Source organism: Pneumocystis murina (assembly GCF_000349005.2).
Source record: "Pneumocystis murina B123 chromosome Unknown supercont1.8, whole genome shotgun sequence".
Taxonomy (NCBI): domain Eukaryota; kingdom Fungi; phylum Ascomycota; class Pneumocystomycetes; order Pneumocystales; family Pneumocystaceae; genus Pneumocystis; species Pneumocystis murina.
Window position 1 is genome coordinate 43,241 of NW_017802366.1, and position 27,255 is coordinate 70,495.

General features: G+C 27.0%; 15 protein-coding genes across 15 annotated transcripts; 7 read left to right on the top strand and 8 right to left on the bottom strand.

Moving 5' to 3' along the window:
• Window positions 1-28: 28 nt before the first annotated feature.
• PNEG_01666 (hypothetical protein) lies at window positions 29-847 on the top strand (the record flags this gene model as incomplete). The annotated part of the gene is made up of 6 exons (XM_007875437.1): window positions 29-93; window positions 160-257; window positions 301-400; window positions 445-636; window positions 685-762; window positions 806-847. Exons 1-6 carry the CDS (start codon window positions 43-45, stop codon window positions 845-847), a joined length of 561 nt encoding a protein of 186 aa, XP_007873628.1. The 5' UTR covers window positions 29-42.
• Window positions 848-930: 83 nt separating this feature from the next.
• Window positions 931-1,303, bottom strand: PNEG_01667 (hypothetical protein; the record flags this gene model as incomplete). The annotated part of the gene is made up of 3 exons (XM_007875438.1): window positions 931-1,052; window positions 1,094-1,125; window positions 1,179-1,303. The coding sequence occupies 3 exons, from the start codon at window positions 1,301-1,303 to the stop codon at window positions 931-933; spliced, it is 279 nt and encodes a 92-aa protein (XP_007873629.1).
• Window positions 1,304-1,817: 514 nt separating this feature from the next.
• PNEG_01668 (hypothetical protein) lies at window positions 1,818-2,295 on the bottom strand (the record flags this gene model as incomplete). Its single annotated transcript, XM_007875439.1, has 2 exons — window positions 1,818-2,012; window positions 2,056-2,295. The coding sequence occupies 2 exons, from the start codon at window positions 2,293-2,295 to the stop codon at window positions 1,818-1,820; spliced, it is 435 nt and encodes a 144-aa protein (XP_007873630.1).
• An 89-nt stretch (window positions 2,296-2,384) lies between these two features.
• Window positions 2,385-7,219, top strand: PNEG_01669 (hypothetical protein; the record flags this gene model as incomplete). Its single annotated transcript, XM_007875440.1, has 7 exons — window positions 2,385-2,797; window positions 2,844-2,940; window positions 2,989-3,099; window positions 3,150-3,667; window positions 3,714-4,717; window positions 4,761-6,635; window positions 6,685-7,219. The coding sequence occupies exons 1-7, from the start codon at window positions 2,552-2,554 to the stop codon at window positions 7,217-7,219; spliced, it is 4,386 nt and encodes a 1,461-aa protein (XP_007873631.1). The 5' UTR covers window positions 2,385-2,551.
• Window positions 7,220-7,340: 121 nt separating this feature from the next.
• On the top strand, window positions 7,341-8,126 carry PNEG_01670 (hypothetical protein; the record flags this gene model as incomplete). Its single annotated transcript, XM_007875441.1, has 5 exons — window positions 7,341-7,457; window positions 7,504-7,576; window positions 7,622-7,816; window positions 7,860-7,948; window positions 7,995-8,126. The coding sequence occupies 5 exons, from the start codon at window positions 7,341-7,343 to the stop codon at window positions 8,124-8,126; spliced, it is 606 nt and encodes a 201-aa protein (XP_007873632.1).
• Window positions 8,127-8,185: 59 nt separating this feature from the next.
• Window positions 8,186-9,715, bottom strand: PNEG_01671 (hypothetical protein; the record flags this gene model as incomplete). Its single annotated transcript, XM_007875442.1, has 8 exons — window positions 8,186-8,412; window positions 8,455-8,604; window positions 8,651-8,733; window positions 8,774-8,910; window positions 8,954-9,174; window positions 9,220-9,266; window positions 9,318-9,519; window positions 9,568-9,715. The coding sequence occupies 8 exons, from the start codon at window positions 9,713-9,715 to the stop codon at window positions 8,186-8,188; spliced, it is 1,215 nt and encodes a 404-aa protein (XP_007873633.1).
• Window positions 9,716-9,795: 80 nt separating this feature from the next.
• On the bottom strand, window positions 9,796-11,264 carry PNEG_01672 (hypothetical protein). Its single transcript, XM_007875443.1, has 3 exons — window positions 10,740-11,264; window positions 10,487-10,693; window positions 9,796-10,444 (listed from the first exon to the last, which is right to left on the bottom strand). Exons 1-3 carry the CDS (start codon window positions 11,188-11,190, stop codon window positions 9,876-9,878), a joined length of 1,227 nt encoding a protein of 408 aa, XP_007873634.1. The 5' UTR covers window positions 11,191-11,264; the 3' UTR covers window positions 9,796-9,875.
• Window positions 11,265-11,547: 283 nt separating this feature from the next.
• On the bottom strand, window positions 11,548-13,223 carry PNEG_01673 (hypothetical protein; the record flags this gene model as incomplete). The annotated part of the gene is made up of 6 exons (XM_007875444.1): window positions 11,548-11,919; window positions 11,969-12,440; window positions 12,489-12,637; window positions 12,685-12,828; window positions 12,873-12,977; window positions 13,018-13,223. 6 exons carry the CDS (start codon window positions 13,221-13,223, stop codon window positions 11,637-11,639), a joined length of 1,359 nt encoding a protein of 452 aa, XP_007873635.1. The 3' UTR covers window positions 11,548-11,636.
• Window positions 13,224-13,799: 576 nt separating this feature from the next.
• Window positions 13,800-17,070, bottom strand: PNEG_01674 (hypothetical protein; the record flags this gene model as incomplete). Its single annotated transcript, XM_007875445.1, has 7 exons — window positions 16,766-17,070; window positions 16,628-16,720; window positions 15,936-16,587; window positions 15,446-15,895; window positions 14,143-15,401; window positions 13,939-14,101; window positions 13,800-13,892 (listed from the first exon to the last, which is right to left on the bottom strand). The coding sequence occupies exons 1-7, from the start codon at window positions 16,903-16,905 to the stop codon at window positions 13,800-13,802; spliced, it is 2,850 nt and encodes a 949-aa protein (XP_007873636.1). The 5' UTR covers window positions 16,906-17,070.
• A 3,129-nt stretch (window positions 17,071-20,199) lies between these two features.
• On the top strand, window positions 20,200-21,570 carry PNEG_01675 (hypothetical protein). The gene has a single exon (XM_007875446.1). The coding sequence runs from the start codon at window positions 20,381-20,383 to the stop codon at window positions 21,437-21,439; it is 1,059 nt and encodes a 352-aa protein (XP_007873637.1). The 5' UTR covers window positions 20,200-20,380; the 3' UTR covers window positions 21,440-21,570.
• Window positions 21,571-21,668: 98 nt separating this feature from the next.
• On the bottom strand, window positions 21,669-22,445 carry PNEG_01676 (hypothetical protein; the record flags this gene model as incomplete). Its single annotated transcript, XM_007875447.1, has 3 exons — window positions 21,669-21,735; window positions 21,777-21,990; window positions 22,037-22,445. The coding sequence occupies 3 exons, from the start codon at window positions 22,443-22,445 to the stop codon at window positions 21,669-21,671; spliced, it is 690 nt and encodes a 229-aa protein (XP_007873638.1).
• An 80-nt stretch (window positions 22,446-22,525) lies between these two features.
• On the top strand, window positions 22,526-23,731 carry PNEG_01677 (hypothetical protein). The gene is made up of 4 exons (XM_007875448.1): window positions 22,526-22,877; window positions 22,921-23,034; window positions 23,083-23,233; window positions 23,276-23,731. The coding sequence occupies exons 1-4, from the start codon at window positions 22,573-22,575 to the stop codon at window positions 23,672-23,674; spliced, it is 969 nt and encodes a 322-aa protein (XP_007873639.1). The 5' UTR covers window positions 22,526-22,572; the 3' UTR covers window positions 23,675-23,731.
• A 286-nt stretch (window positions 23,732-24,017) lies between these two features.
• On the top strand, window positions 24,018-25,700 carry PNEG_01678 (hypothetical protein; the record flags this gene model as incomplete). The annotated part of the gene is made up of 4 exons (XM_007875449.1): window positions 24,018-24,241; window positions 24,292-24,786; window positions 24,830-25,278; window positions 25,324-25,700. The coding sequence occupies 4 exons, from the start codon at window positions 24,018-24,020 to the stop codon at window positions 25,698-25,700; spliced, it is 1,545 nt and encodes a 514-aa protein (XP_007873640.1).
• Window positions 25,701-25,852: 152 nt separating this feature from the next.
• On the bottom strand, window positions 25,853-26,120 carry PNEG_01679 (hypothetical protein; the record flags this gene model as incomplete). The annotated part of the gene is made up of 2 exons (XM_007875451.1): window positions 25,853-25,981; window positions 26,025-26,120. The coding sequence occupies 2 exons, from the start codon at window positions 26,118-26,120 to the stop codon at window positions 25,853-25,855; spliced, it is 225 nt and encodes a 74-aa protein (XP_007873642.1).
• Window positions 26,121-26,290: 170 nt separating this feature from the next.
• On the top strand, window positions 26,291-26,973 carry PNEG_01680 (V-type ATPase, G subunit; the record flags this gene model as incomplete). Its single annotated transcript, XM_007875452.1, has 6 exons — window positions 26,291-26,322; window positions 26,377-26,415; window positions 26,457-26,499; window positions 26,551-26,651; window positions 26,704-26,813; window positions 26,865-26,973. The coding sequence occupies exons 1-6, from the start codon at window positions 26,320-26,322 to the stop codon at window positions 26,971-26,973; spliced, it is 405 nt and encodes a 134-aa protein (XP_007873643.1). The 5' UTR covers window positions 26,291-26,319.
• Between the last annotated feature and the right edge of the window lie 282 nt (window positions 26,974-27,255).

Consider the following 27,255-nt stretch of genomic DNA (forward strand, 5'->3'; position numbering starts at 1 on the left):
AAAGTTTGAGAAAAGTAAAAAAAATATAAAAAAAGTTAAATTATGTCAAAAACAAAACTTGGAGAGGAATTTTGGAAAAAAACAGAGAAAGTCGTATGTATTTTTTTCTTTTTTTTTCTAAAAAAATAGACTAGATAAACTAATAAATTATTAATATAGAATGCAGAATTATTTGTTTTAACATATGGGTCAATTGTCGCACAATTATGTAAAGAATATGATGATTATGCTCAAGTAAACAAAGAACTCGATAATATGTATTTCTTGAGCTATTTATTAAATAAAGTTAAAAAATTATAGGGGATATAATATTGGTGTACGATTAATTGAAGATTTTTTAGCACGAACAAATATAGGAAGATGCAAAGATTTTTGTGAAACAGCAGAAGTAATTGCAAAGGCATTAGTTCTATAGATTTTTTTATTAATAGCTAAAAAAGTTAGATAGGATTTAAACTTTTTCTTAATATCACACCAACAGTTACAAATTTTTCTCCAGATAATAAACAATTTTCATTAATTTTTGATGAGAATCCACTTTCAGATTTTGTAGAACTTCCAGATGATGGAAGAGCACAGGATGAACTTTGGTATTCAAATATTTTATGTGGCGTACTTAAAGGCGCATTAGAAATGGTTATTCTTATATTTTTTTAAAATAATTCTATTCATATAATTATATAGATACAGCTTCAAGTCGAAGCACATTTTGTTAGCGATGTATTACGGGGAAATGATCATACAGAAATGCGAGTTGTTTTGGTATGGTTTTTATGCATCTATTGTATTATTTATTTTGAAATAGATTAAAGTAATTGATGATGAATTGCCTCTTTCAGAAATTTAATTATATTTAAAGTTATTATCTATACAAAAAATATCAAAATTCTGTATAAAATGTATATTTAAATATTCATGTTACAATATTATCTATCTTTTAGTTGTTTTATTATGGATTTCCATTAAATTTCCAATATATTCTTTCATCATTTCCTTTTCATTGTATAATTTTTTATATTCATCCTTTATTTTGTCTATTTCATCTAAAACAACTACATAATTTAATAAATCAGATATCTTTATATATAAATACCGGATAGTTCTTTTTGTTTTTCCTTGACAAATCTATTCATATTATTAAAATAAAGAACATAACATTATATTGGAAAAAAACATACCCAATTAGATTTTCATATTCTTTCAAATTACTAATTTTTGTTTCTTTATTTTCATCAATTTTTATACTATCTTCATTAAAAGACAAATTTGATAATTTAGGAGAAAAATATGAAGAATTTTCCATTATTTCAATAACATCCTATTCTTATTTAGAATAATAATTGATAACGTTAATTAGTATTGATTTTAAACGTTTTTAAAATCAAAAAAAAAATGTCAAAAAGCTTAAAAAGATAATATATATGATTATTTTAATTTCAAAAAAAAAACGAAATTTCAGATAAACATTTTTGATAATTATTTAAAAAATACAAACAGAAATACATGGATTTTATATTAACACTTAGAAAAGACCTTAATTAAAAATTAAACTTAAATAGGATATATTATTCTTTTAAGAATAATATATACTTCTCAATAATAAATATTTGACAGTATTAGATTATAAAAAATAAAATAGACCTTGTTAAACATATATCGAATAAATGCAATAATTATGTAATGTAATTAATATTTACTTCATCAAAGAGTAATAATTAGACATCCTTTTATACTAGAAATTATTATAAAAATATTTCTTTAGATATTCATAAGTTAAAAAATAGAAAAATTAAGAATTTTTTTCAGCATTTAAGAAATCAAAGTCTTTCTAGTTTTTTCAAGATATTTTCTCTAGGTGCTGCAAGTGGTTTGGGCCGGAAAATATAAGCAATTGAAGAAATAGTAACAACAATAAACCCAAATGTAAATAAATGAAGAATAGCTTTTGAAGATGTGACATGAGAATGAATATCTGGAGAAAACATTGAAAGAATTTCATCCTGTTCATGCAACTATTCTTAATCAGAATCTAAGTAAAAGAAACAAAAAAATAACAATTTCTCCAAATTTACGTCTTTCCGTTACATCAAAATACTCTGGATCATAAGGAGTCCTTGTTTGCCTATTTACAAAAGGAATATTAGAAGGATAATTTCCTGTTATGGAGTTATCATTTTTAGAGTGAATTGAGATTGATTTAATCCGGTTATAGCATGAATAAATACTGTTATGTCTTTGTATTGGAAAAACAAATCGCTGCAGTAAAAGTTGTCTAAAAAACATTTTTCCTATCATAAAGAATAAAATAACAGTTATTTTTACTTTTTTAAATTTAAAATTGTTTAATCGTAAATTTAAATTTATATCATGAAATCGACAAGAATTTAAATTGTCTAAGTCTATTTATTGTTAAAAGAAATATTTAAGTTCAATAAACTGTCAAGCATTTTAAAGATGAAATAGAAGTTATAAAAAAGAAAAGCAGAGGATATAAAAACAAAAATAATATTTAACATGTAAATTTAGATAATCATTAAATTATATTTCAAGAATGTCAGTTACAAAAAAACGAAAAAATGACATAGAAGAAGAAGATAAAAAGAAAAGATGTGTCGATCAGTCACATATTGCAGAATTTCATGATAGTGTAATCACAGAGCGTCAAGAAAAATTGAAAAATATTTATTATGATCAAGATGATCGAATTCGTCAATTATATCATTTGGAAAACTTTGGTAGCCTTATTGATTATAATCCTAAGGTTGCTAGACAAGATAAAAGTGAAAGGTTTATAAAGGTTATGATTTAAATATCATAAAATATTTAATATAATATACTTATAGTTTTGCGAAAGTCATAATCTTATATCTATTATTTCAAAGGATGAATCATGTTCTTTTTTACCAACAGAAAAATCAGTGAATACAAAGTTAAATGATGGTAAGATTATAAATAATTAATCTTATTTTGTATCTTAGGAATATTCAGAACCTAAAAAAATCAATGGAGAAGATTTAATGAATTTAAAATATGAATCCTTAAGTGACGATTCAGACATAGGTTCCAAAGATAAAACTTCTAAATCTATAGATACATATGGTTTGCTTTTATTGTTTTTTCATCTTTTACAAAGAAATTAATAGTTTTAGATCCTAATCGCCGTCTTCCAACTCTCAAAATTAAAGTTAAAGTACCGTCTCCTATTATTACTCATCCATTTCATGTTTTATTGATGAAAAAATATGAATCTCTCGATGATTATATGTCGTCATTTTTAATTCTTAATAATGAAGAAATTCCTGTTAATATCGCGCCTTCATTGGCTAAAATAGAGGCAGAACTTCTTAATAAGATAGAAAAAGCAAAATTAAAAGGATCTTTATGTAAATCGTCAACTTTAATGATTAAAAAATCAATTGAACCAGTTCGTACACTTGACCATTTAGATCATCTTATTTCTCATGCTATATATTTTTCTAAACTTGTTGCTAATGAAAGAAGAACTAACATATCTAGAGCCAGAAAAATATCTGGAATGATAATGTCGTATTTTAGAAGACTTTCTGGTGCAGATGAGAAAGAAAAAAAAGAAGCTGAAAAAAAAATAAAACAGCTAGCTAAAAGGACTTCTTTAGAAATTAAGAAAAAATGGAAACTTATAGAAAAGGTTGCATTGTTTTTTGCATATAATTATATTATTAAATTTTTAATAGGAAGTTCGAAGAAGAAGAATGGAAAAGTTGCAGGAAGAACAAAGAAAAGTAGGGAAGCTACATTTAAACAAGATTCTTGAACATTCTGCGCAACTTCTTGAAGCTCAAAAGGAAGGTATTAAGCAGGTTTCTGATTTTCAAAAGCAGAAAACGAAAAATATTAAAGATTTTAATATAAATGGTTGTGAAAATAACGATAAGGAACATGATTCTATTAATAAAAAATATCATCATAAAATATCTTATATTGAAGATGATGAATCGTCTTTAGAAAAGTTGAAAATTAAAGATTCAATTATTTCTAATCAGTTAAAAAATAATTCAAATGATTCTACTGATGATGAATGCAATAAAGATCAAGTAGATTCAGATACAGATTCATCAGATACTACTGGTACTATATCATTCATTGAAGAGGATATTCAACATGATGATAAAAGTGATACAGCTTCTTGCGAAAAAGATTTTGAAAGTTTTCAAGAAACAAATGAAATTGATGAGACTGATACTACGATGGATTCAGAATATGATGAAGACAGTGAATATGATGGTAATGAAGAAGGACCTGGATTAGCTTTTCTTTATATGGATGAAAATATTCAAACAAATTCTTCTCCTGCTTCAACTAATAGTAAAGAATTTAACAATTATAGTTCAGTTGATACTGAAAATTCAGAAGTAGAAGAGTATGATAACAATGAAGAAAGAACAGATGATTATATAACTCAGAAATTTAATGAGGATAACATAAAGGAAATTGATAAGAAATTAATAAACTCTGAAAAACCATTTTCCTGTTTAGAAACAGAAGATTCAAATACATGTGACAAAAATAAGATAAATAGCGAATCTATTTCTGATAATAAAAAATCTCGGCAGAATATCCCTATTCCATTTTTACTTCGTGGTACACTTCGTGAATATCAATATGCGGGATTAGAATGGCTAGTTGGTCTTTATTCCAATTCAGTCAATGGGATTTTGGCTGATGAGATGGGATTAGGGTAGTTATTTTTGTTTTATTTATTTTCTTTAATTCTTTTTTAGAAAAACAATTCAAACTATTGCATTATTGTCATATTTGGCTTGTGAAAAAGGCATTTGGGGGCCCCATCTTATAGTGGTACCAACAAGTGTTATGTTAAATTGGGAAATGGAATTTAGTAAATTTGCTCCAGGATTTAAGGTTTTAACATATTATGGTAATTTGAATCAGCGTAAAAATAAAAGGAAAGGATGGTATAAGCCAGATACGTTCCATATTTGTATTACATCCTATCAGCTTGTTATTCATGATCAACAACCTTTTCGTAGAAAAAAATGGCATTATTTAATATTAGATGAAGCTCATAATATTAAAAATTTCCGTTCTCAAAGATGGAAAGTATTATTGAATTTTAATACAGAAAGACGTCTCTTATTAACAGGAACACCATTACAAAATAATCTTGTTGAATTGTGGTCTCTTTTATACTTTCTAATGCCACATGGATTATCAGAATCAATGGCTATTGATTTTGCTAATTTAAAAGATTTTCAGGAATGGTTCTCTAAACCTATTGATAGAATGATAGAAAATAATAACGGTACCATTGATAGTGATGTTCAAAATCAAATATCTAAGCTTCATCAGCTTTTACGGCCATATCTTCTGCGCCGACTTAAAGCTGATGTTGAAAAACAAATGCCTAAAAAATATGAGCATATACTTTACTGTCGTTTATCCAAACGACAACGTTATCTTTATGATGATTTTATGTCAAGAGCAAAAACGAAAGAAACCTTGGCATCAGGAAATTTTCTTAGTATTATTAATTGCTTGATGCAATTAAGAAAGGTTTGCAACCATCCTGATTTATTTGAGATTCGTCCTATTGTGACATCGTTTGCTATGTCACGCTCTGTTGTTGCTGATTTTGAAATTAAGGACTTTCTTATTCGTAAACGTTTATTAGATGAGGATCCATTCTACAATCTGAATTTGGACTTTTTAAATCTTATTATTGTAAAGCATGAAAACAAATCACATATAATGATGAATGAAATACGGTTACATTGTGCAAATAATGAAATATTGGAATATATAGAATCTTTAAAATCTACTATAGACTATTCTGTTCCAGAAAATTATTATAACTTTAAGGAATATAAAAACTATGTTATTCAAAGAACAAAAATTTCAAAACTTGAAAAAATTCAACATTTTAATTATCTCAATTACATGCGTTGCCAATCATATTCAATATATGGCAGTGGCTTGATTCAATTTTGTTATATTTCAACTAATAAAATATTAAGTATGAAAGAAAAAAGTAAACCCAAAGATACTATGAATCTTTTTTGGAAAACTAGCAACTTTTTGTCAGATGCAGTATTGGATCTCAAACAAAGGGTTGATTCTATGGATACATTATTACAAAAGTATTCATGTGTTACTCCTGAAGTTGTTGCTACAGACTTAAATTTATTTTTATTGCGTGGAATTTCACAATCACTATTAAATTTAATTCAACAAAAATATACAAATATTCTTCATCCAATGCAAGTTAGATTATCTATTGCATTTCCGGATAAAAGACTTCTTCAATATGATTGTGGAAAATTGCAAAGACTTGTTGTACTTCTTCGTGAGCTTCAAGCAAAAAACCATAGGGCACTCATTTTTACACAAATGACGCGTGTATTAGATATTTTAGAGCAATTTTTAAATATTCATGGATATAAATATTTAAGATTAGATGGTGCTACTAAAGTTGAGCAACGCCAGATTCTAACTGAAAGATTTAATAATGATTCAAGAATATTTGTTTTCATTTTGAGCACAAGGAGTGGAGGTATGGGTATTAATTTAACAGGTGCAAATACTGTGATTTTTTATGATTCTGATTGGAACCCATCTATGGACAGACAATGCCAAGATAGGTAATTTTATATTATTAATACTGTATATATCTAATTTTATTTACCTCAGATGTCATCGTATTGGACAAACACAAGATGTGCATATCTATCGGTTTGTATCTGAGTATACTATTGAAGAAAATATATTATTAAAAGCAAATCAAAAGCGAATGCTGGACAATTTAGTTATTGGGGAAGGTTATTTTACTACGGATCATTTAAATAATATTAACTGGCGTGATATTATTCAAGCGAATATTAAAACTGATGATATTCCACAAAACGAAAGAAATTTAGAACGTATTCTAATGGCTACTGAAGATGAAAATGATGCTATTGCTGCTAAAATCGCAAGTTGTGAAATGAATACTGATGCTATTGATTTCGCTGAATCAACTACCATTATCTCTAATCAAGATTTTACAAAAAATACATCTCAAACTATACAAAAATCTTCTATCACAAATACAACACAAGAAAATTATTATGTATCATCATATACTGATTTATATAATACAAATACCCATTCAACTCTTGAGCCCAGGCATATTGATGAATATATGTTAGATTTTATAACTATCGAAGGATGTTCTGATGAATGGTGATTTCCATTTAAATGTAGAAAATACATTTTGTCGACATTGATTTGTACATAGTTTTTTACGTTGTATATATACCTTTATATCGAATTTTTTTTTAAAAAATTAATATTTATAATCTTATTCTATGGGGATCCTCATAAATACTGGAACATTTCAAAATCAACACGAACTTAAAGATATTCTTCAACGTATTGATGAAATTAAACAAGAGCTTCAATCATTAGGTCAAGTGCTATCTCAGGTTTTTCTTAAAATTAAATAACTTTAAACATTAACACAGCTCAAAGAATAATGTTAATATGGAAACATCTTTAATAGATGCAGAAGGGTTTCCAAGATCCGATATAAATATTGTTGAAGGTAGGTTTTTATATTTATTCACTTTATGTTATAAACCTTTTTAAGTACGAATGGCAAGAGCACGTATCAACAGACTTAAAAATGATTATCGGGGATTAACCGACAATATGCAAACTATGCTTCATAATATTAATATTTTAAATAGTCCTCAAGTAGTTCAAGAACCTGTTTATCAGCCTTTCGCAAAAGTTAATTATATAATACATAAATCACCTGCTGATTTAGCAGGGCTTCAAGAAGGTATAAAATAAATATCAGTTTGTTTTTTAAAATATTTTATTAGGTGACTTAATCAAAAAATTTGGTACAGTCCATGCAGGAAGTCATGATACATTATCAGCAGTTTCACGACTTGTGCAGGCTTCAGAAAATGTATAAGATTTTTTTTATAAATATCAATATTTAATATTTATTTTAGAAAGAAATAGAAATATTAGTTATGCGGAAAATAGATACTAAAGAAACCGATATTAACCTTATTTTAATACCTCAAAAAAGCTGGGGAGGAAGTGGAAGCTTAGGTGCATATATTATTCCTATAAATATATAAAAATACCTATATATTCATGTATAATTTGTGTCGAAAAAAATCAAAAAATATGATCCTTTTTAAACAAAGTTCAAAAAAGGATGTTGTAAAGCAGATTTTGATTGAATTCTTTCAGAAGGGTTAAGTGTTAAACATTTTTCTAGAAAATCTAATGCAGAGTTAATAATTGAATTATCTTCTCCATCAAATATTGAATAATTATCATTAATTGAAAATACTTTAATTAATTGCCACCAAGCAATTCTTGAATCAGGAACTGAAGGAATATTATCATCAAAAGAACAATCTAAGATGTAAATAAATGGCCTAATTGACATAATATATATACCATGTAACCGAGCACAATTTTTCATTTCTTGCCGACCAAATATATGTGTTAATTCAACAAGTGCATCTATGTCATTTTCACTTTGAAAAAGAGGAAATCTTTTAATAAAAAAAGTTAAAAGAATAATTCCTGCTGACCAAACATCAATTGCTTAAATGTTAGCAAACAATAATAGATTGATATATCTAAAAAATACCACAACGTTGGCTTTTACAACGAAAAAGAACTTCTGGGGCCCTAAATCCTCTTGTTCCTCCTCTTTCTCCTTTTTTACAGGGTCTTTCAAACATTAAATATATAACAGTTGTGTATAATATACCTTAAATCCTTTTTAATGTAAGCATTATTTGGTTCTAATAATTTGAAAGATTCCATATTTTCCTTGTCAAAAAATCCCGGATTACTTGGGATGTGTTTTTTACTACAGGCGCATGAAGCATCAAATTCATTTTCCCACTGAATTCATAAACCATTTCATTTATAAAAATCATATTTTTACTTGTGCTAATCCAAAATCCACAAGAGATCCTCTTTTAGAAAATGGATTCCAACAAAAATTGGCAGGCTTAATATCTCTATGAATAATTGAAAGCTCGTGAACAGAACTTAATGCTCGAAAAAGTTCACGAATATAAATTGAAACATCTGACAATGTATAACTTAGATAAAACTCCCTGAAATCTGAATGCATAATATATGGTAAAACAATCAATACTTGGTCTAAAATGTATTAATAAATACTTTAATATTTAAATATATTTATACCCTGGTATCGAAATGCTGTAATTGCGCATGTTACTGATGGTTTACCTCTACATATTCAATTAAAATCTCTTTAATAAAATCTAATATCTCATTTCTACTTTAATTCGTTAAGTATTTTAAGTTCTTTTATAATTCTATGACTTGATTGTGTCGGATAAATCTGCTTAATTGCCACATAATGTGTTCGTTGTACTGAAAGTCTTGTACAATATCTTAGACTATTAAACCCTTTTTCCCATGAAGAATTATCATATTCATGATATTTCAGATCAATAGCTTTAAAAACACTGCTAAATGTCCCTGTTTCAGATAATTATACGGTTTTTTTTGCTTCCCAAATATTCATACCATAGCCAATTAATTTTAAAACATGATATTGCTCTTCAAGACCTGGAACTGCTGATAAAAGAGCCTCAATTTCACGTATAGAACCCTTATCAACGTCACTTGAGAACTTAATCTTTGTATTTCTTTTGATTAAATTTGTATAAACCATTAATCTTGGAATGATAGAAACGATAAGGTGTTATCAGAAAAATTGGAAGCAGAGTTTATTTAAAAAAAAGAATGTATAAAGAGAAAAAAAGAATTATAAAAACATAAATAATTGATTTGATAGAGAGATATTTTATGAGTGATATGTTGAAAGGAAAAAATTAAGTTTGTATACCTTGGAGCTGTATTTCTTTGAGAAGCTCAGAGCGTTTTGGAGTTTTAAGATCTTTTTTTAATTTTGTAGGACTTTTTGAAAGAGAAGTGCGTGTTATTGTTTTACGTGGTGACTTTTGAATGTTTGAAGTATTTTCTTTGTTTTCGTTAGAATTGGAGTCTAAGGATAAATCATTTTGAGACTGAATCAAAGAAGGATAAATATTATAAGATGAACTAGAATCAGTATGTTGAATAAATGAAGTAGTATTTTCAGATAAAGAATCAGAAAAAGGTTGAGTATTGATTGGTATAGTAAACTGTGATTTGTTTAGATCGAAAGATGAGGAAGATAAAGGATTAAAGTGTGCAACTTCATCGATTTGATCTTCAACATTGGTTGTTATTTGTATATTTGTGTCAGAAAGAGAGCTATGAGGTGAATTATTGTTGGAAAGCGGAAGAGGAACATCGTTTGATTGATAGTTTAGATAAGAATTAGGTGAAAAGCAAGAAAGAGTATAACTGTTAACAGGACGAAAGGATGGATAAGAAATACCTGATGCTTCTAAAAGTTCTAAAAAAATATATATATAACACCTATAATAATAAGAATTACCTGACTCTGTATATTGAAACATAAAGCAAACAATGTTACGAACTCGCTTAAATAATGGACGTACATTTTCACGTGTTTGTAGCCAACCTTCTGATAAAATAACCTTAATTGATGAAAAATCTGGCGGTATAGCATAGCCTGTAAGACTAGAAATATTTTCCAATTTATGACTTGGAAAATAAAATCTGTGAGATGTATTATTATGATCTTAAAAAAAAATCAATTATAAAAAAATAAAATCATTACTACATACCATTATAACTATCAATAACAACCGGCCATTTAGAATGTGGCAACATAAGCTGATATGTGATAGGTATTCCATCAATATAGATACGCGCCTCAAACATAGGTATATATGCAACATTTTCTTCAGGTTTTGGAGGCATTGACGCCATTGCTCTAGATATATGTGGCAATGTCCAGGAATGTAAAGATATCTTCATAGGATCTGACGGTGAAAGACACGGAATAAACGTTGTAACTGTTGGAAGAGTTAACGTTGTATATGTGTCAAATAAATTAATATTTGAATTTATTGATGAATTATCGCAATTTCCACTACTGTTTAGAAACTTTTGGTGGTTATTTAGAGCTGTTATATGATCTGGATCATGTGTTAAACAGAATGATGTCCGGAACTCTGGTATTGGAACCCTTCGGTTTAAAGGAAAAATTAAACAATCAAAATCAGCATAACGCATCTTTATAAAGAATTTCTGTATATCTTTCTAATTAAACGTTCTTTTTATTAGTTTAATATTAGTTTTTTATTAAAAATTTATTGCTCTTAAGTCTGATTTGAAGAGAAGCTTAATCGAAACAAAAAATATAAAATGTAGAAAAATATGTAAAAATAAAGATTTATAAATATAATTATAGATAATATATATTAAAATATGTATATATATACGTATTGCTTTAAGGCAATACTATTTAAATAAACAGTTTAAAGACTAGAATACAATATTAAAAACAAATATAAAAACAAAAAATAAATTGAAGTAAATAATCAAGATAACAACGCTTATCAAAATCCAGTACATTCTCCTTATCGTCGTCAATCAAAATAACAAAAAGAAACCGTATAAAAATTAATAAAAAATTAACAAAAACAAATTAGTTATCTTTGAATGAATAATTAATAAAATCACTGAGCATAGACACCGTGGAAACTATTCCTATCAGCCTCTAATCTATCTAATCGTGCGTTTCGTGTTGCAGAATATAATTCATTCAATAAAGTTACTGGAATAGGATCCATAGGATTTTGTGAGCCAGACAACTGTCCTGGCTGTGCAGGTAATGGTTGTCCCTGTTGTTGTGGCGGATGCATATGCGCTGCATTAGGATTAATAGGAGCAAAACTAGAATAAGCATGCTGAGGCGGAAGTCCTAAAGATGCATAGGGAACAGGAGGAGGGGGATTAGGTCTATAAATAAATGTGAATAAGCAAAAAATAGGGAAAAAAAGGGAAATACCTATAAGGCGTACCTATGGGTCCCGAATTATTTTGACTTCTTCCCCATGAAAGACGGACTCTAGAACTACCAATAGGATAACCCTGCATTTGATTGATAGCCATCTCAGCTGCATGCCGTTGTACAAATTGAACAAAACCACAACCTTTACCAGGAGGAATTTTTACATATGTAATTTCACCAAAACCCTGAAAAAAGCTACGTAGTTCGTCTTCGGTGACATAACTTGAAAGACCACCAACAAAAACAGTAGTATTATTAGGATCTGTAAATTGATTCATAGGTTGAGGCGCTCCATAATAACCCAAAGGAGGCATACCCATATGCATCATATTTATATGGTTCATCCCAGGCTTATTTTTAGGAGTTGCTGTAGAAATACGTATAGGGCGATTTCCACAATATACGCCTTGCATTTCTGTAAGAGCGCGTCTCTGATCCATCTCATCTGAAAACCGAACAAAACCATAACCTAGATAATTACGTCAATATAAAAAGTATATAGAAATATATTCTTAACCTCTTGACATCCCGGATACAAGATCTGTCATAATTTTTGCCGATTTACACGAGGGATAACGACTTTGAAAAAGAGATACAAGCAAATATTCATTAACTTCTGGACCTAAATCACCAACAAAAATCGAAAATTCCGGCTCACGGTCGTCTCTAAGAGATAATATTAATGTTTTATTAATATAAAGATATATATATACTTCCTATCTGTAAGACCACCACCAGACGCCCAATTAAGTTTGAACAATCGAGTTGTTCCTGGAATAATTGTCCCATTTAATGAAAGAGCCTTTGAAGCCGCTGCAGTACTTGAAAAATCAACAAAACAATAACCAGCATTCGAACTATTTTACTTTAATCATGAATGTAAAAAAATAATAAAATATACCCAGAAAACTTATCGCGAATCATTTTTACATTTACTTGCTCACCCAAATTAAACCAAACCTGACGAATAAATGCTTCATCTACCCATGGCTCAAGTTCTCCCATCCTTATATATATTAAAAAAATTAATAAAAAAAAGTATATACCAAAGAGCTGTTTTATTCTCTCCTTGCAATGGTGACTGGGATGTAGAAATTTTCCCATTATTTATATTCTGACTAACGGCATTTGATGTCTGAAAAGTAGGTGATGATGTATTCGTTGGCGGTACAATTTGATTATTCTGACTTTGTGCCGTTGATACTGAACTTGACGGGGTATTCCCTTTGCCATAATCATAGTTGAAAGACATAATTTATTTAGATATTTATCTTCCCTCCTAATTTATCTTTAAAATTGCTTTTGTAACATTTTTAATTCTTTATCACTTTGATCCAAAATTATCCCAAATTCCCCACAAAAAAATCAAATATAAAGAAAAATAAAGTAGAAAAGATAAAGATCTCCTTAAAAATCTCCCCCAACTCCTATACCTCTTTTTATTTTTTACAAAAATAATAATTTGGTTGAAATATTTCCCGTCGGTGAAAAATTTTATTGAAATTAAAGGTTGAACGTGTATGGAAAATGTTGAAGAAAAAAAGCAAAGAAGTATTGAAATAAGGATTAAACATAGGAATTATTAGTAAGGGAATGGTATTAAGTATGTAGCTATTTTTTTAGTTATAAAACTATGTAAAATTTATATATATGTATGTGTAAAATAAGATTAAAAATAAATTTTACAAAAAAAGGAATTTTTATTAGAAATATTAATATAAAAGATGCAATGCAAAGGCCATAAATAGTTGCGTGAAATATTTGCTGAAAATAATATAAGAAAAATAAAGACCGTAAAAAAGGTTTATATTTTAAGATAATTAAAAATTTAAGGATTTTGAAGACCAAATAAAAATGATAGTTCCTGCTTATTAAGTCTGCTTATTTGCATGCAAGCATTTTCTTCTAGTGCATTTTCTATCTATTTTTTATTATTATGTTAGAAATAAATAAATGAATGAATTTACAAGATCACGTTTACGTTTTTGGAGGTCTAAAACTCTCTGTTCTACTGTCCCTTTAATAACTAATTTATAAATTTGAACGGGTTTTGTTTGTCCTATTCTATGTATGCGGTTAATAGCTTGTTCTTCTACAAAAGGATTCCAAAATGGATCAAGTAAAATACATCTAAAATATGTAAATAGAAGAAAATGGCTATTAATATTTACTGTGAGGCGGAAACTAGATTTAGACCGGAATTTCCTGCTTTAAGGGATATTAACATAACAGTATGTGTAGGATCTTGGTCAAACATGAATAATGATTGATCTCGATGTATTGCACTCATTCGTCCATCATAGCGTAATATTTTGTATCCTTTTAGAAGAAGAGAAATCTCAAGAAGATCTAAAAATTCTACAAACTGAGAAAAAACAATTGTTTTTTCTAAACTATTATTATGTTTTATTTTGTCTAATATTTCAATACATTTGTCGATTTTTGCAGACGATTTAAACTGATCATTATTTTTCTCCAAGTGTTGATGAAATTTATTTTTCGTTTGTTTAATAAATTTATGATTAAATATTCTTTTCCATGCTAATTTTACATCCAAATCATTAACAGCAAATTTATTATCAATAACAGCTCTCTGCTTGCCTTTATCTTTTATAACAGTAAGATCTTCATCATCTGTTTCTTCATCAGAAACTTTATCTTCTTTTATAAAATTAGGTTCATAATTCCAATTATAAACTTTTTTAAATACTGAAAAATCAATAACTTTTTTCATATTGAATATACATCTGCATTCCGGGCATCGAGCATCTAATGTAACATTGCCATTCATAATAGAAGTTTTTTGACTTTGGTCGATTACTCTAATAATACAATCTCTGCAATAATAATGCCCACATGGTACAATAAAGTTCGGTGAAAGAATGACTTCATAACATACATGGCATTCGAAATCTTTAAGTCTTTGAATATTTTGAACTTGTTGAGCAAATATTTCACGAGCAAGCTTTTCTTGATTCTCTAAATCGTTTTCTGATATTTCGGTCGATTCTTTAATTTTAACTAACCATGGATGATCACATGCTTGACGAAGACGCAACAAAAGGACAAGCAGATTCGTATAATGAGAACCAAGGACATTTTCGTTAACATAATGACTTACTTGTAATTGTGTCTGTGCCTCGAGTTTTTTATAAAATGCATGTTCTTCATCACTAAATATGGTATAAACTAACTCTATGTTTATAGGGAGTAATGTTAAAAGGGGTTTTCCATTAATAGTAGAAGTTTTTGTTCTCCTCAAGAGAGTAGCTTTTAACAATACTTGTAATCTTTTCATAGATTTCATTATATAATTAGAGCAGGAATATCTATTGAAGTGCTTAGAAAAATGATTTGAAAATGTAGACCAGTCATCATATGGTTTAATACGTAAAAAACATATCAATGAATAAAGTTCATCTATAGAATTCTTATAGATATTTAGAACCAAAATTAAATGTTCAATAATTATACCTGCATTGGTGTTCCACTTAAACACCAACGATAAGTAGCTTGAAGTTTGTAACAGCTTTGAGCTGATAAGGTATGTCTATTTTTAATTACTTGTGCTTCATCTAAAATTATTCGGTGCCAATGATGCTCTAATAAAGTAAATGCAGGTTTATAAAGCATATATGTGGAATGATCAGGATCCTTTTGGAGTTTAATAAGAGTCTTATGATCACGTACAACAGTTCCATATGTAGTAAGAACAATTTCATATTTATTTAGTTCAGATGGTTGAATTATACGCTTAGAATTACCGTGATGAATATATAGTTTAAGGGGAGGTTTAGTTTTTGTCCGGATTTCTCGAGCCCATTGCTGCAAAAGAGATACCGGAGTACAAATAAGAGTAGTTCCCATTTTATTTTCATCTTCTGAAACAATTAATGCCAAAGCTTGTATTGTTTTCCCAAGACCCTAAAATACAATTAAAATGAAATAAAAATAATAATCGTACCATATCATCTGCCAGAATTCCTCCTTTATTAGTCCCTTCTTCTTTTTCTTTCATCCAACTCAAGCCAATTTTTTGATGTTCCATAAGTGTAGGAAGTAATCTTTTTGGTGTCCCTTCTCTGATTTTGGATTCATTCATCGAATATATATTATCAAATAATGCCATTATTTCCTTATTAGTATCTAGTATTCGTGGATATGATGAAGAAATATTTGTTTCTTGAAATATAGAATTTTGATATTCATACTTTGAATAAGGAAGAGGCATGGGAGGAGGAAAGTGTCCTGATAAGTCTTTCGAAAGATCTATTGGATTATTCAATGTACCGAGGGCTTCCGGCTTTTTCCAAGGCAAAGGTCGATCTGGATATTGTATTAAAGATTCATTTTTTGTAGTCGTTTGATCTTTCATAATAGCATTATCTTCCGAGTTCACAAAGTATTTTAAATTACTTCGTATCGGAGTATTATTATCTACATAAGCCTTTGAAAACTCTATTTCTTCATTTTCCAAAAATATTTCTGAATTGTCATCTTCTGAATCTGGTATTTCTTCTATTGAATAAGGAGTTAAAATACATATATCATCCGACACTCTTAGAGGTTTCTCTCGCTCATCTTTTGAGAATAATTGGTATTTTATGTTTTCTTTACTGAAAAAAATTACAAAAATTATTAATAATTATATTTTACCTTTTTTTTTGTGATTGTTTTTTTTCTTGGTTAATTTCTTCAACGAATTGTCCATTTTCAAGTGTTTTTCTTGATAATAGTGAAGTAGGTGGACTTTTAAATGTTAAAATGGCTATTTTACTAAAAAAAACAGTTTACGCTTCTTTTGTAAAAATAATTAAACTATCATCAGAATCAACTGATTGAGCCGAATTTTCATATTCATCATCAAAAATTTCATATGATTCTATAGGAGCTCCTTCATTAAACTTATTTGGCTTGCTCTCATTCTGAATCATATCTTTAATAATAATAATCTTATTTTTTAAGATATTTAACTATATTTTCTCAATTTTTTTCGAACTTTTAACTATTTATCTATAATATAATCTTTTTATTTATTTTTTAATAAATTTTTGAAATATTTCTCTTTATTTAGAAAAATCTTTATATTTTTAATTTTTTCATGTTTTTTTGACGTTCAAATCTTGAGAATTCAGAATAATTAAAAATTAATAAATTAAGACCGAGTATTAAGAAAAAAAATGTAAAACAAAAAATAAAATAAAAGAATGAAAAGTGCTAAGAATTGTTGAAATAATGAATGATAATCTATATTTTTTCCTTAAAAATATGATTTTTTATGATTTTTTATTTATCGAATCTATGAATAGTTTTAAAATTAGCATAGCAAATAAAAAATATAATCATGAAAGAATATTTTTGAGATTTAGACTATGATACCTTTTAAATCTAATTATTTATACTTTTGTAATGAAATAATTTATATAATTATTACTATATAAAATATCAGCGGAAAAAAAGAAAGATATTGGAAAAAGGTTTTTTGTCTCTCATAAAATTAAAAATGGCATAAGGTTATTAATTGAAATAAATCAAATACTATTTAGATCAAATCTCCAGTATTATGTTATAATTTGGGGAAAATTGATTAAATAATGAATATGTGAGAAGAAACAGAGAGATAGCCTTTTTTTGATAAAGATTCAATGATCTGAATGTTTTAATATGTTTCTATATAGGATTTTATATTATTCAGAAAATAATGTATAAAAAAAAGAAGATAATATTTATTTAATATATTATAAATATATGTCTTAAGAAATATAAGGAAATTAAGATCCCTATGATATCTGCATCAATAATGAATAAAATTAAGTGAAAGTTACGTATTATTTGTAACTGGATTGAAAGAAGATATGAGAAGAATAAATTTTTTATTCCAAAATATTCTGACTAGAAATATATATTTGATAAATTCAATTGGATCAATTAAAGGATAATATGAATTGTTAATGCTTAATATTTGATATAAATTCTAAAAAAGAGCAGATCAAGTTCTTGATAATGATTGTGATATCTTATAAAGACACTAACCTATGATTTTGGATTTTTAATGATAAAATAAAAAAAACATATTTCATGGATATTATTTTCAATTGATTTAATTAATATTGGTTTTATTTATACTTGAGAGACATATGTCTTAATGTACATAATATATTTCGATCATAACTTTTATAATTTTCTTTTTTAATATAATAAAAAGAATTAAAATAAAAATACCTTCAACTTAATTTCTTCATAAGTCAAGCAAGATAAACAGCAAGAGGTCTAAATGATCAACTTATTGATATAGAACCTTCTAAATTAAAAATTTATAATGATCCAAGTGTTAGTTAAGATTATTTTATAATTAATGTTTTAGAAAATATTTAAAAGTTTTGTTTAACATGTTTTTTTCTAAAATAAAAGGCCTATTTTTTATTTTTATTGATTTGTAATATAAGAATTATTGTATTAAAAAAGTATAAAGATGATAAGATATAGAAATATATGATTGATCTTTAAAAGTATGATACAATTTTAACCATAGTTAAGAAGATTTCTTTATTTTTTTTCAAATTAAAAAACCGATCTAAGATAATTTAAATCAGACAAGAATAAAAATATGAATCTATAAAATCTTATTCGAAAAAATCTCAGAATTCAATTTTACTAAAAGAAAATTCTGTTTTAATAAAAAAGAATTATTAGTTTTTAACTAAAAAAATAAAAATTTAGATATATTTAGTTAATAAAATCTTTATAATTTATATTATTTTTAACATAAAAAAAAAGTAATTGTTTATATAGGTAAAAAAATAGATGGCAAATATCTTTCTTTTCCTCACTTTCTCATAACAAAAACTCTAAATAATGATCGACAAATTTTATTGCTCATATAGATCCATTTTCTAAGATTATCAAAAAAATCTATGGATATACAAAAAAATAAAACATGGTAAAAAGTTCTATTAAACAAAACAAACATTCGCCATTGAACTGTAAAGCAAACCTTAATCTTTATAAAACTCTTGATTTTAACATTCAAAAGAATCCCAACTTAATTCTTTTTTAAATTAAATAAAAAAGAATATACTAAATACACATATAATTACTTCCTTTATTATTTAAAGCAATTCTTTCACATAGTTTTTTATATAGTTCATACTTAATAAATTATGATTTTATTTAAACATTTTAATAAAACATTCCTATAAGTTTATATTCTCTAAAAAATAATTTTAAGTATATCATGATTAAACTAAAAAGGAGACAAAATATAACAATCAAACCCTTTTAGGAAGGTATATCATTGATAGACTGTATTAAATTCTTGAATTGGATAATCTATATAGAGTTGAATTATAAAAATTCATGGTTAACCCGATTTTCATGGTTACCCCAGGAAAATAAATATAAAAGGAAAGCGCTATATTTAGCCTTTAAATTAATAATGTCAAATTCATTATTCCTAATACTACTTTGTTTTTAAACCCTTCTAACTTTTTAGCTCTAGTCTACAACCCTGTATTTTTAACATTTCTAAAAATTTATATCATTTTTTATTTAAAAAAAATAAACTTTTATAAAAAATACTTTATTTTAAAATATTAATTGATTTTTTTCTTAAATCTTATTTTTTTAATCTTTTATAAAAATTTTAATTTTATATCTTACTCATTTTTAATAAAACAACAAAACAATACTTTTCATTTAAAATTCTTACTTTTTTCTATCTAACCTTTTTCAAATAAACTCTTTCCCCTTAATTTTAGAAAATGCTCAATTTATTTAAAACATAGAAAATTTCGACAAACTTGCCATACTTGCCATCTTTGTTTTACACTAAAAAATATTTATTCCTAACCCTATAGATTTTCTTCTTTATTAAGTTAAGTGGCGTTTCCTCTTTGTTTTTCATTTATAATTATCTTTTTATATAATATTAAATAATTAGTATTTTACATTAATTCTTTCAACTAATTTATTTGAAAACTTTATTTTTATTCTTATTTAATATTATAAATACATTTGTCTTTTTTTTTTCACATATTTATGTATTTTTAATCCGTTTAACTTACGTGAAATTTCACCTTCATCCGGCCAAGCTGATTTTATCTAAAAAAAAATATGAAAAAAAATATCCTTTCTTCCAAACTAAATAAGGAATTTTTACAAAGCAGATACTTTAAAAACACACATTTCAAGAATAAATTATAAACAAGATTTCATAAAGATAAACGTTGAAAATTTGAACAAAGTCGATAAATAACGAGAAGGCCTCGATTAGATTTTCTTTTTTAAATAGAAAAAAAAATAAGTATTTTCAAGTAAAGGACCAGAAAAAAAAAAAGGTCCAAAAATTCAATAATAGATTGAAAAGATTTTTAAAAGAAAAATACTTTTTTTTTTGAAAAAAAAGTATATATGACATTTCATTCAACGTGTGAAACGTTAGTATCTCAGAATATTACACCTGGTTTTCTTTCTATAAATAAAAAAATGGAAATTGATAATACTTTATTTAAGACAAGGGCTTTGGATACTATTAAGTTTCCATATCGTTCTCGTTCTTTACCGCTTAAAAGTTCAGATTCTCCACGGCAAAGGATTGATGTAGCATGTCAACGATGTCGGAGACGTAAAATTCGGTGTTCAGGAGATCAAGGGCGACCGGATGGGAAATGTACGCATTGTATCAAAGCAAATTATCCGTGTGAATTTGTTAGTCGGATTCATCCGCCGATACAAATTTCACCAATTTTAATGTCGCCATCGCCACAATCTCCTAGTACAGTTGAGTCGCCTCAGCCTTATTTAAATTCGGTGGTTCAGTTTCCTAGTGCGCTTTCGCCGGGTCTTACTTCTAATATGAATCATCATGATACATCGTGGTCAAATAATGTATCGACAGTTTTAACGAATAAGCATGTCTCGAATCTTCCCATATATAATCAAGATTTATATGGGACGTCGGAAACATTGTCAGGATTATCATGCACATCTTATTCGCGTACAACGCCTTCTTTAATGGGACTACATTCATATTTAATGGCTAATGAACCATCTATTGATCTTTGGACGTCAGAGAATTTGTATACACAAATTCATGATTCGTCTTCGATACTTGAGACAACTACAGAGTTAGCTACATCGGATCAGTATTTAACAATGCCTCAAAGCAGTGGATCATCATCTGAACATCCTTTATCATTTGATCATCAAGCATCGCAGTTTTGGTCGTCTAATCCACTTTCTCAATTTACTTGGACATTAGATTGCAATAAGGAATCATTTGATTCGGTTCCTATTCTATCGAGTTCATATGATGCATCTTCTGATTCTGCTTGGGATTCTCAAAGTCCTATTACAGATTTATTTCCGAATAATAATATTGATGGTTCTACCTTAGATGGCATGTTTTGTTTCATTAAGGATTTAAGCCCTACACCTGTTTTGCAAGATGATAGCTCGACAATTATCTAATTAATGTTACCCATTTTTTCTGAATATCGTTCGTATTTTAATATTTTCATAATCTATGTTTTATATATTTGAGCGAATCTTTTTTGACTAGATTTGTAAGGGTTATATTACAGTTTAAATGCAAATTTGTGGAGTTAGGGTTTAATTTTATTAGGATAGAAACATTATTTGTACTTAAAAGCGTTTTTGAATCATTCAAATATCTATTTTCAATAGTCTTTATAATACATCATTTGTGTATTTTTTCAATATCTATTGTTCCTTCTATACTAACGATACCGCCAATAGTTTCAAGTCTAATATTTCATTATTTAATAGAAAAATCTTTAAAACATACTTTACTGTCCAGAAACATAATTTGTCTCCAATCTTAATTGCTTTCTTGTCTTCATTCATCCAATATCCATTTTTATTTTGTTCAACTTCTTTTTGAGACATAATTTCTTGATATGACCATGTCTTTGGAATTCCATTTTTCGGTATTGAGGCATTAAAAAATCCACTTACTAAAAGACCAATATGCGAAGGCGACTGTAAATTAATTATTCCCTCTTATTTAATGAATTAAATATGTTTTTTTTTAAAAAAAACTTCTACCTAAATAATCACCTCTTTTAACTCGCCAAACTAACATTTCAAAGCGAATCCATGAAAATCCAAACGGGCTTTCATAATATATCTTTGCTGTTCGATCTATAAACTCACAATTCCTATGTGCAAGCATAATTCCTTGTATATTAGGAAGATAATTCAAAATCATTGTATCAAGATAATATTCAACACCCTTCATAGGCGATCCACAATAAATAGGAGGAATTGAAATATACGATTCTATTTCAAACTTGTAGAACGGATTTTTCGGTTTTAATATTGATTTCTTAAATAATTCTTTTTTTTTCACTTTTGATTCATTTTTTTTCCGCTTTTTTTTGTTTTCTTTTGACATATTATCATTATCAACCTCATTATAGCTTCTTTTCTTAAATCTCTTATCTTCTCCTGACATTTCTTCCTTTTCTTTGGCTTTTTTTATAGTTTCTTAGATTGAGATCTATTCGTACCCTTCTCCAATTTCCAACAATATTAAGAATCTGAAGATGCTTAAAAAGACGTAAAGATAATATAAGAACAGGATGGAATTACCACCAGGAATTATGTTATGGATCTTTTGGTGTATTTTTTCAGGAAAATTGATTGGAATATTACAAAAATTATATTATCAAATACGTAGACGTATTTGTTATATTCAAGAATGTCCAGTTAATTCAGTAGATTTTTCAAGGGATAGAAGGAAAATATCACTTTTTTTAATCATTGTTTATCTGTTGTTTATAATGTGTGAATTTTATGTAAAATCATCTCAAAATTTTTATGAAATCTTAAAAATATCACCATACAGTCTTAGTAAAGGAAAATTAAAAACACATTTTCATAAGATGTAGGCATTATGTATTGGTGTTTATATCTTATAATTGTATTAGAGCTTTAAAAATACACCCTGATAAGATTAAAAATGGAGATGCAACAGAATTTATAAGATTGCGTTTAGCGTATAATGTTTTATCAAATGAAAAACAAAGATTTGCATATGAAAGGTTAAAGATATGGATAAAAGAAGATATGAATTAATGTAAAAATGTTAGACTTGGTCCATCAATGATTGAATGGTCAAAAACAGTTTCTTTATATGAAATCCTTTTTGAAAGTATTAAACCAACATTTCAGTTTTATGGAGGAATAATTTTTGTTTCTTTGGTTTTTAATTTCTTGGGAATTAAACCGTTGAAAACATTTGTATATTATATATTTTTTTTTTGAGAAAATAACAGATAATAGTGGTATTTTTACATAATAGGGTTATGGTTTACATTAGAGGTATTAAGTATTATTCGATCTTATCCTATATTTCCTTTCAATTTTATTTTTCTAAGAAAGCTTCCTTTCGAATTTTTAACAACGATTCATACTTTTCTTAGAATTTTCTTATTAGCATGGTCAGATATAGAATTTATTTTATTTTCAGAAAAAAATGTCATAGATATTTCAGAAAACTCAAAGAAAATATTTTCTCTATCATCAATCTTACTTGATGAAAGCAATCATCTTCTTGAAATGGAGTATTCTTGCTATGGAGATAAATCAGTTGCAAAAGATAGGATTAAAAAGAGGATTAAAGAAGTAGTTCTAGAAAATCAAGTAAATTTTGAGCTTAATCGACTAAAAAAGCTTGATTAAGTATTGCCTGAATTATAACAAAATAATATGAAAACACCAATTCTTCTGGTTTTATAGCCTAAAAAATACTTAAATATAAAAAGAAGCTTCAAATGTTTACATAATTCATCAGTTATGTGCATTATTGTATTCTTTTTTACAATTTTTTCAATATATATATATTTATATATTTATACATACATAGAAAAAACTAATTATACTTAATAATACAAAAAACTAAAGAATTATTGATCAAATTAGAATTTTATATTTTATTTTACTTATTAAATATTTTAGAGGCTCGGTCAGTTGTAAAACGTCAAGATTTTTAAATATTAGAACAGGTTAGTATTTCCATAATATTATGAGAATACGCCTTGCAACTGCATATCCTTTACCTACATTTAAATGTTGGCATTCTATTTCACCTCTATCAGATTCTATGACAATTCGAGATTTAATTGAGCAAATCATTGAGATTTTTTCATTTAATATAGATACATGTTATTTAAGTCTTGAATTAGAGGGGTTCCATCTTCCTTTGAACTCTCCTGTTTCTAAAGTGCTTCGGGAAAATGATTTGATTATGTATATATCAAGCTTTTTTCTAGAAAAAAAAGTTAATTATACATAAATAGATTAAAAAGAATTAATGATGCACCCGAAGTAGGCGATGGAATATATACTATGTTTAATAGAGGTGTATCTATGGGTTTGGAGGTTTCTGAGAAAGATAAAATAGAAAATGATACATATTTGCTAAAATATAACAAACGGTTTGATATGTTTGATCATACGGAGAGAACTATGCAAAGTGATCCTATTAAACAAAAAACATCATGTATTGAAAATGAAGAACGTTCTTTTTCTCAGGAAAATAATTCAATTCATTTAAATACATTAAAAAATAAAGATAATTCTAGTAAAATAAAAAAGGTGCAACCATATAAAAAAAAAACTGCTGTAAAAGAATTGATCTCAGAATCATCTGATTTGTCATCGTCGTCATCATCGTCATCATTATCATCAGAATCAGAATCAGCATCAGCATCAACATCAACATCAACATCAACATCAATGACTTCAAAATTATCTACTTCTAAAAAAAGTTCTAATTCAGGCACATCATCAAAGTATGTTATAGAAAATCTAGAAAAAAAGGCTTAATAATTGTAGATCTACTCCAAAGATAAATCAAGCATTTTCACATATTAAAAATCAGAGACCTCCTGGACAAGGAATGCCCTCTACTAGAGCACGTAATATAAGAAAAAGAAAAACCAAAAGACTCATAATGTATAAACAAAAAGGAATTCTTCCAGAATCTGCTAAATTTTCGGATTTACTACAATTAGAAAAAAAAACAGGCAAACCCTTAAATCATACAAAGATTGAAATCAGGCCAATAAAAAAATATATAAAAAATAAAAGAGAGAATTTTATTTCAAGAATAGGCAATAATCAAGGAAAGCATATAAGATTTAATGAGAATGGAGAATGTGATTTAAATAATAAAGCACATGAAGAAAAATGGCAAGATAGATGTATTGTTAAGGAAATAGAATGTGAGCTTCCAAATGTTCCTATTAATCTTATTCCTTTAACATCAAATGATAAAAACAAAGGTAAATCAGTCTGATTGATCTTACTATTTTAATAATAACATAAAGTTTCAAATGGAGTATCATCATTTGAAGATATGCCACTTTTGCCAGACAATATAGAGACATTTGTTGTTCTTACTCAGCCTCCATCCATAGGATCTATTATTGCATTTAAACACCTTTGTATAAATGATAATTATGAACCCATCTTGTCTGATTATAAAACGGCGACACTAATAGATCACTCAGAATCAGGTCTCTTGACTTTACAGCTTGCTAAGCGTGATCAAAAACAAAAAAAAATTGATCTTGAAACTGGAGAGCAAATTTACGGGAAATTTGGTGTTGACACAGATTTAGAACACGATGGTCAATTAATTTTAGCATGGAACAGTCTTATATCACCTATTTTGTTGAAAGAAGTACAACCATCTGCATTATGAATAATGAGTTTTTAACACAATTTACAAAGATTATACTATAATTATATAAATAACCGAACTTATTTATTGAAAAATTGTAGCTCAATCTTTAAATTTTAAAATATATTATCAGGTATATGGCTAATTCTTTATCTATATACATTTGGACAGTTTTAAGAAGCTGTTGATAATTCAATCTTTTTATAGCTGGTTTCTGGTTTTTCTTTATTAATCTGTTTTTCTTGATGCTCTTTACGAATAGCTTCACGTGCTTCGTCTCGAAGTACACCAGCATACAATTTCTATTTCAAATAAGACTTTTGATAATACAATTTCTTGAATCACTTCTTTTTCTTGATTTTGAATATAATGAACTCCTCCAACTGTACCCAACGCTAAAGTGGCTGTTGTAAAAAATGTTATTTTCGCCGCCTTAGACATATTCAAGTACTTTAAAGATGTGAAATAAACATTTGATAAGTAGATCAGCTAGTTTTTAATAAAAAATCACATTTTTTTGTCTATATCAAGCTGTCCTAGATACTGTTGTCATGGAAATAGTTGTCATAGTAGTTTGGTAACAGTTTACAATTGAAACCTCTGTTAGCTAGGAATTTAAAGATCTAAAATTATCAATAAAATGGTAAAGTTTTTATTAAATACGTTAAATAAGGTGAAGAATAACATATAATTTTAGTCAGTCGAAGGTTCTTCAGGGATTCAGACACTATTGGAGGTTTTTTTTCTTAAATTATATGTTTAATTAAATAATCTTAGGTAGAAAAGGAGTCGCAAAAAATTGTTCAAAAGGCTAGAGAATGTATAGAAAACTATGATAGAATTCATAAAAAGGAGAAATAATATATCTCAGGTAGAGCACAGGGATTAAAAAATGCACGTTCGGAAGCACAAGCAGTAATTGAAGAATATCGAGCACAAAAAGAAGAGGCATTTGAAAAATACAAGAAAGAAGTATAAAATAAAAGGATCTTACCTCATAGTTTTATTGTTGATAATTGAATAGCTTGCGAGGTTTAATTTAAAAGAAGAAGAACTTCATAATAAGGTCCTTAATGAAAAATTAGAAAATATTCGGCAACATGCAGCTAGTAAGAAGGGAGAAACTATAGAAAAGTATGTTATGGTTTTATTTATTTTTCTTTTTGTTTTTAACTTTTACAATAGAATGATCGAAATTTTTACAACAGGCTCTTTGGAAATTCATCCTAATGCTTCTCTTCAAATATATCAAGATTTATCTATCAAAAATTTGGAACAGAAACCAACAATATAAGTATTCTTTTCATATGTATTTTATATATATATTTATTGGTCTTTACTTTTTACAATATTATTCTTATGTTTAATGATATCTAATAAATTAGAAAATAGAAAATTTCTAATAATAAAATTAATTTAGATCTTTTTTATGCATATTTGAATATTTTGTTTCATTTTTTTAAAAATTCTAAGAACTGTAACCCTTAATAAGCTCTATCGTATTTCTTCTAAACTACAATTCATTAGAAAAATGACATAATTTTATATATAATCTCTCATTTATATTTTAAAACGA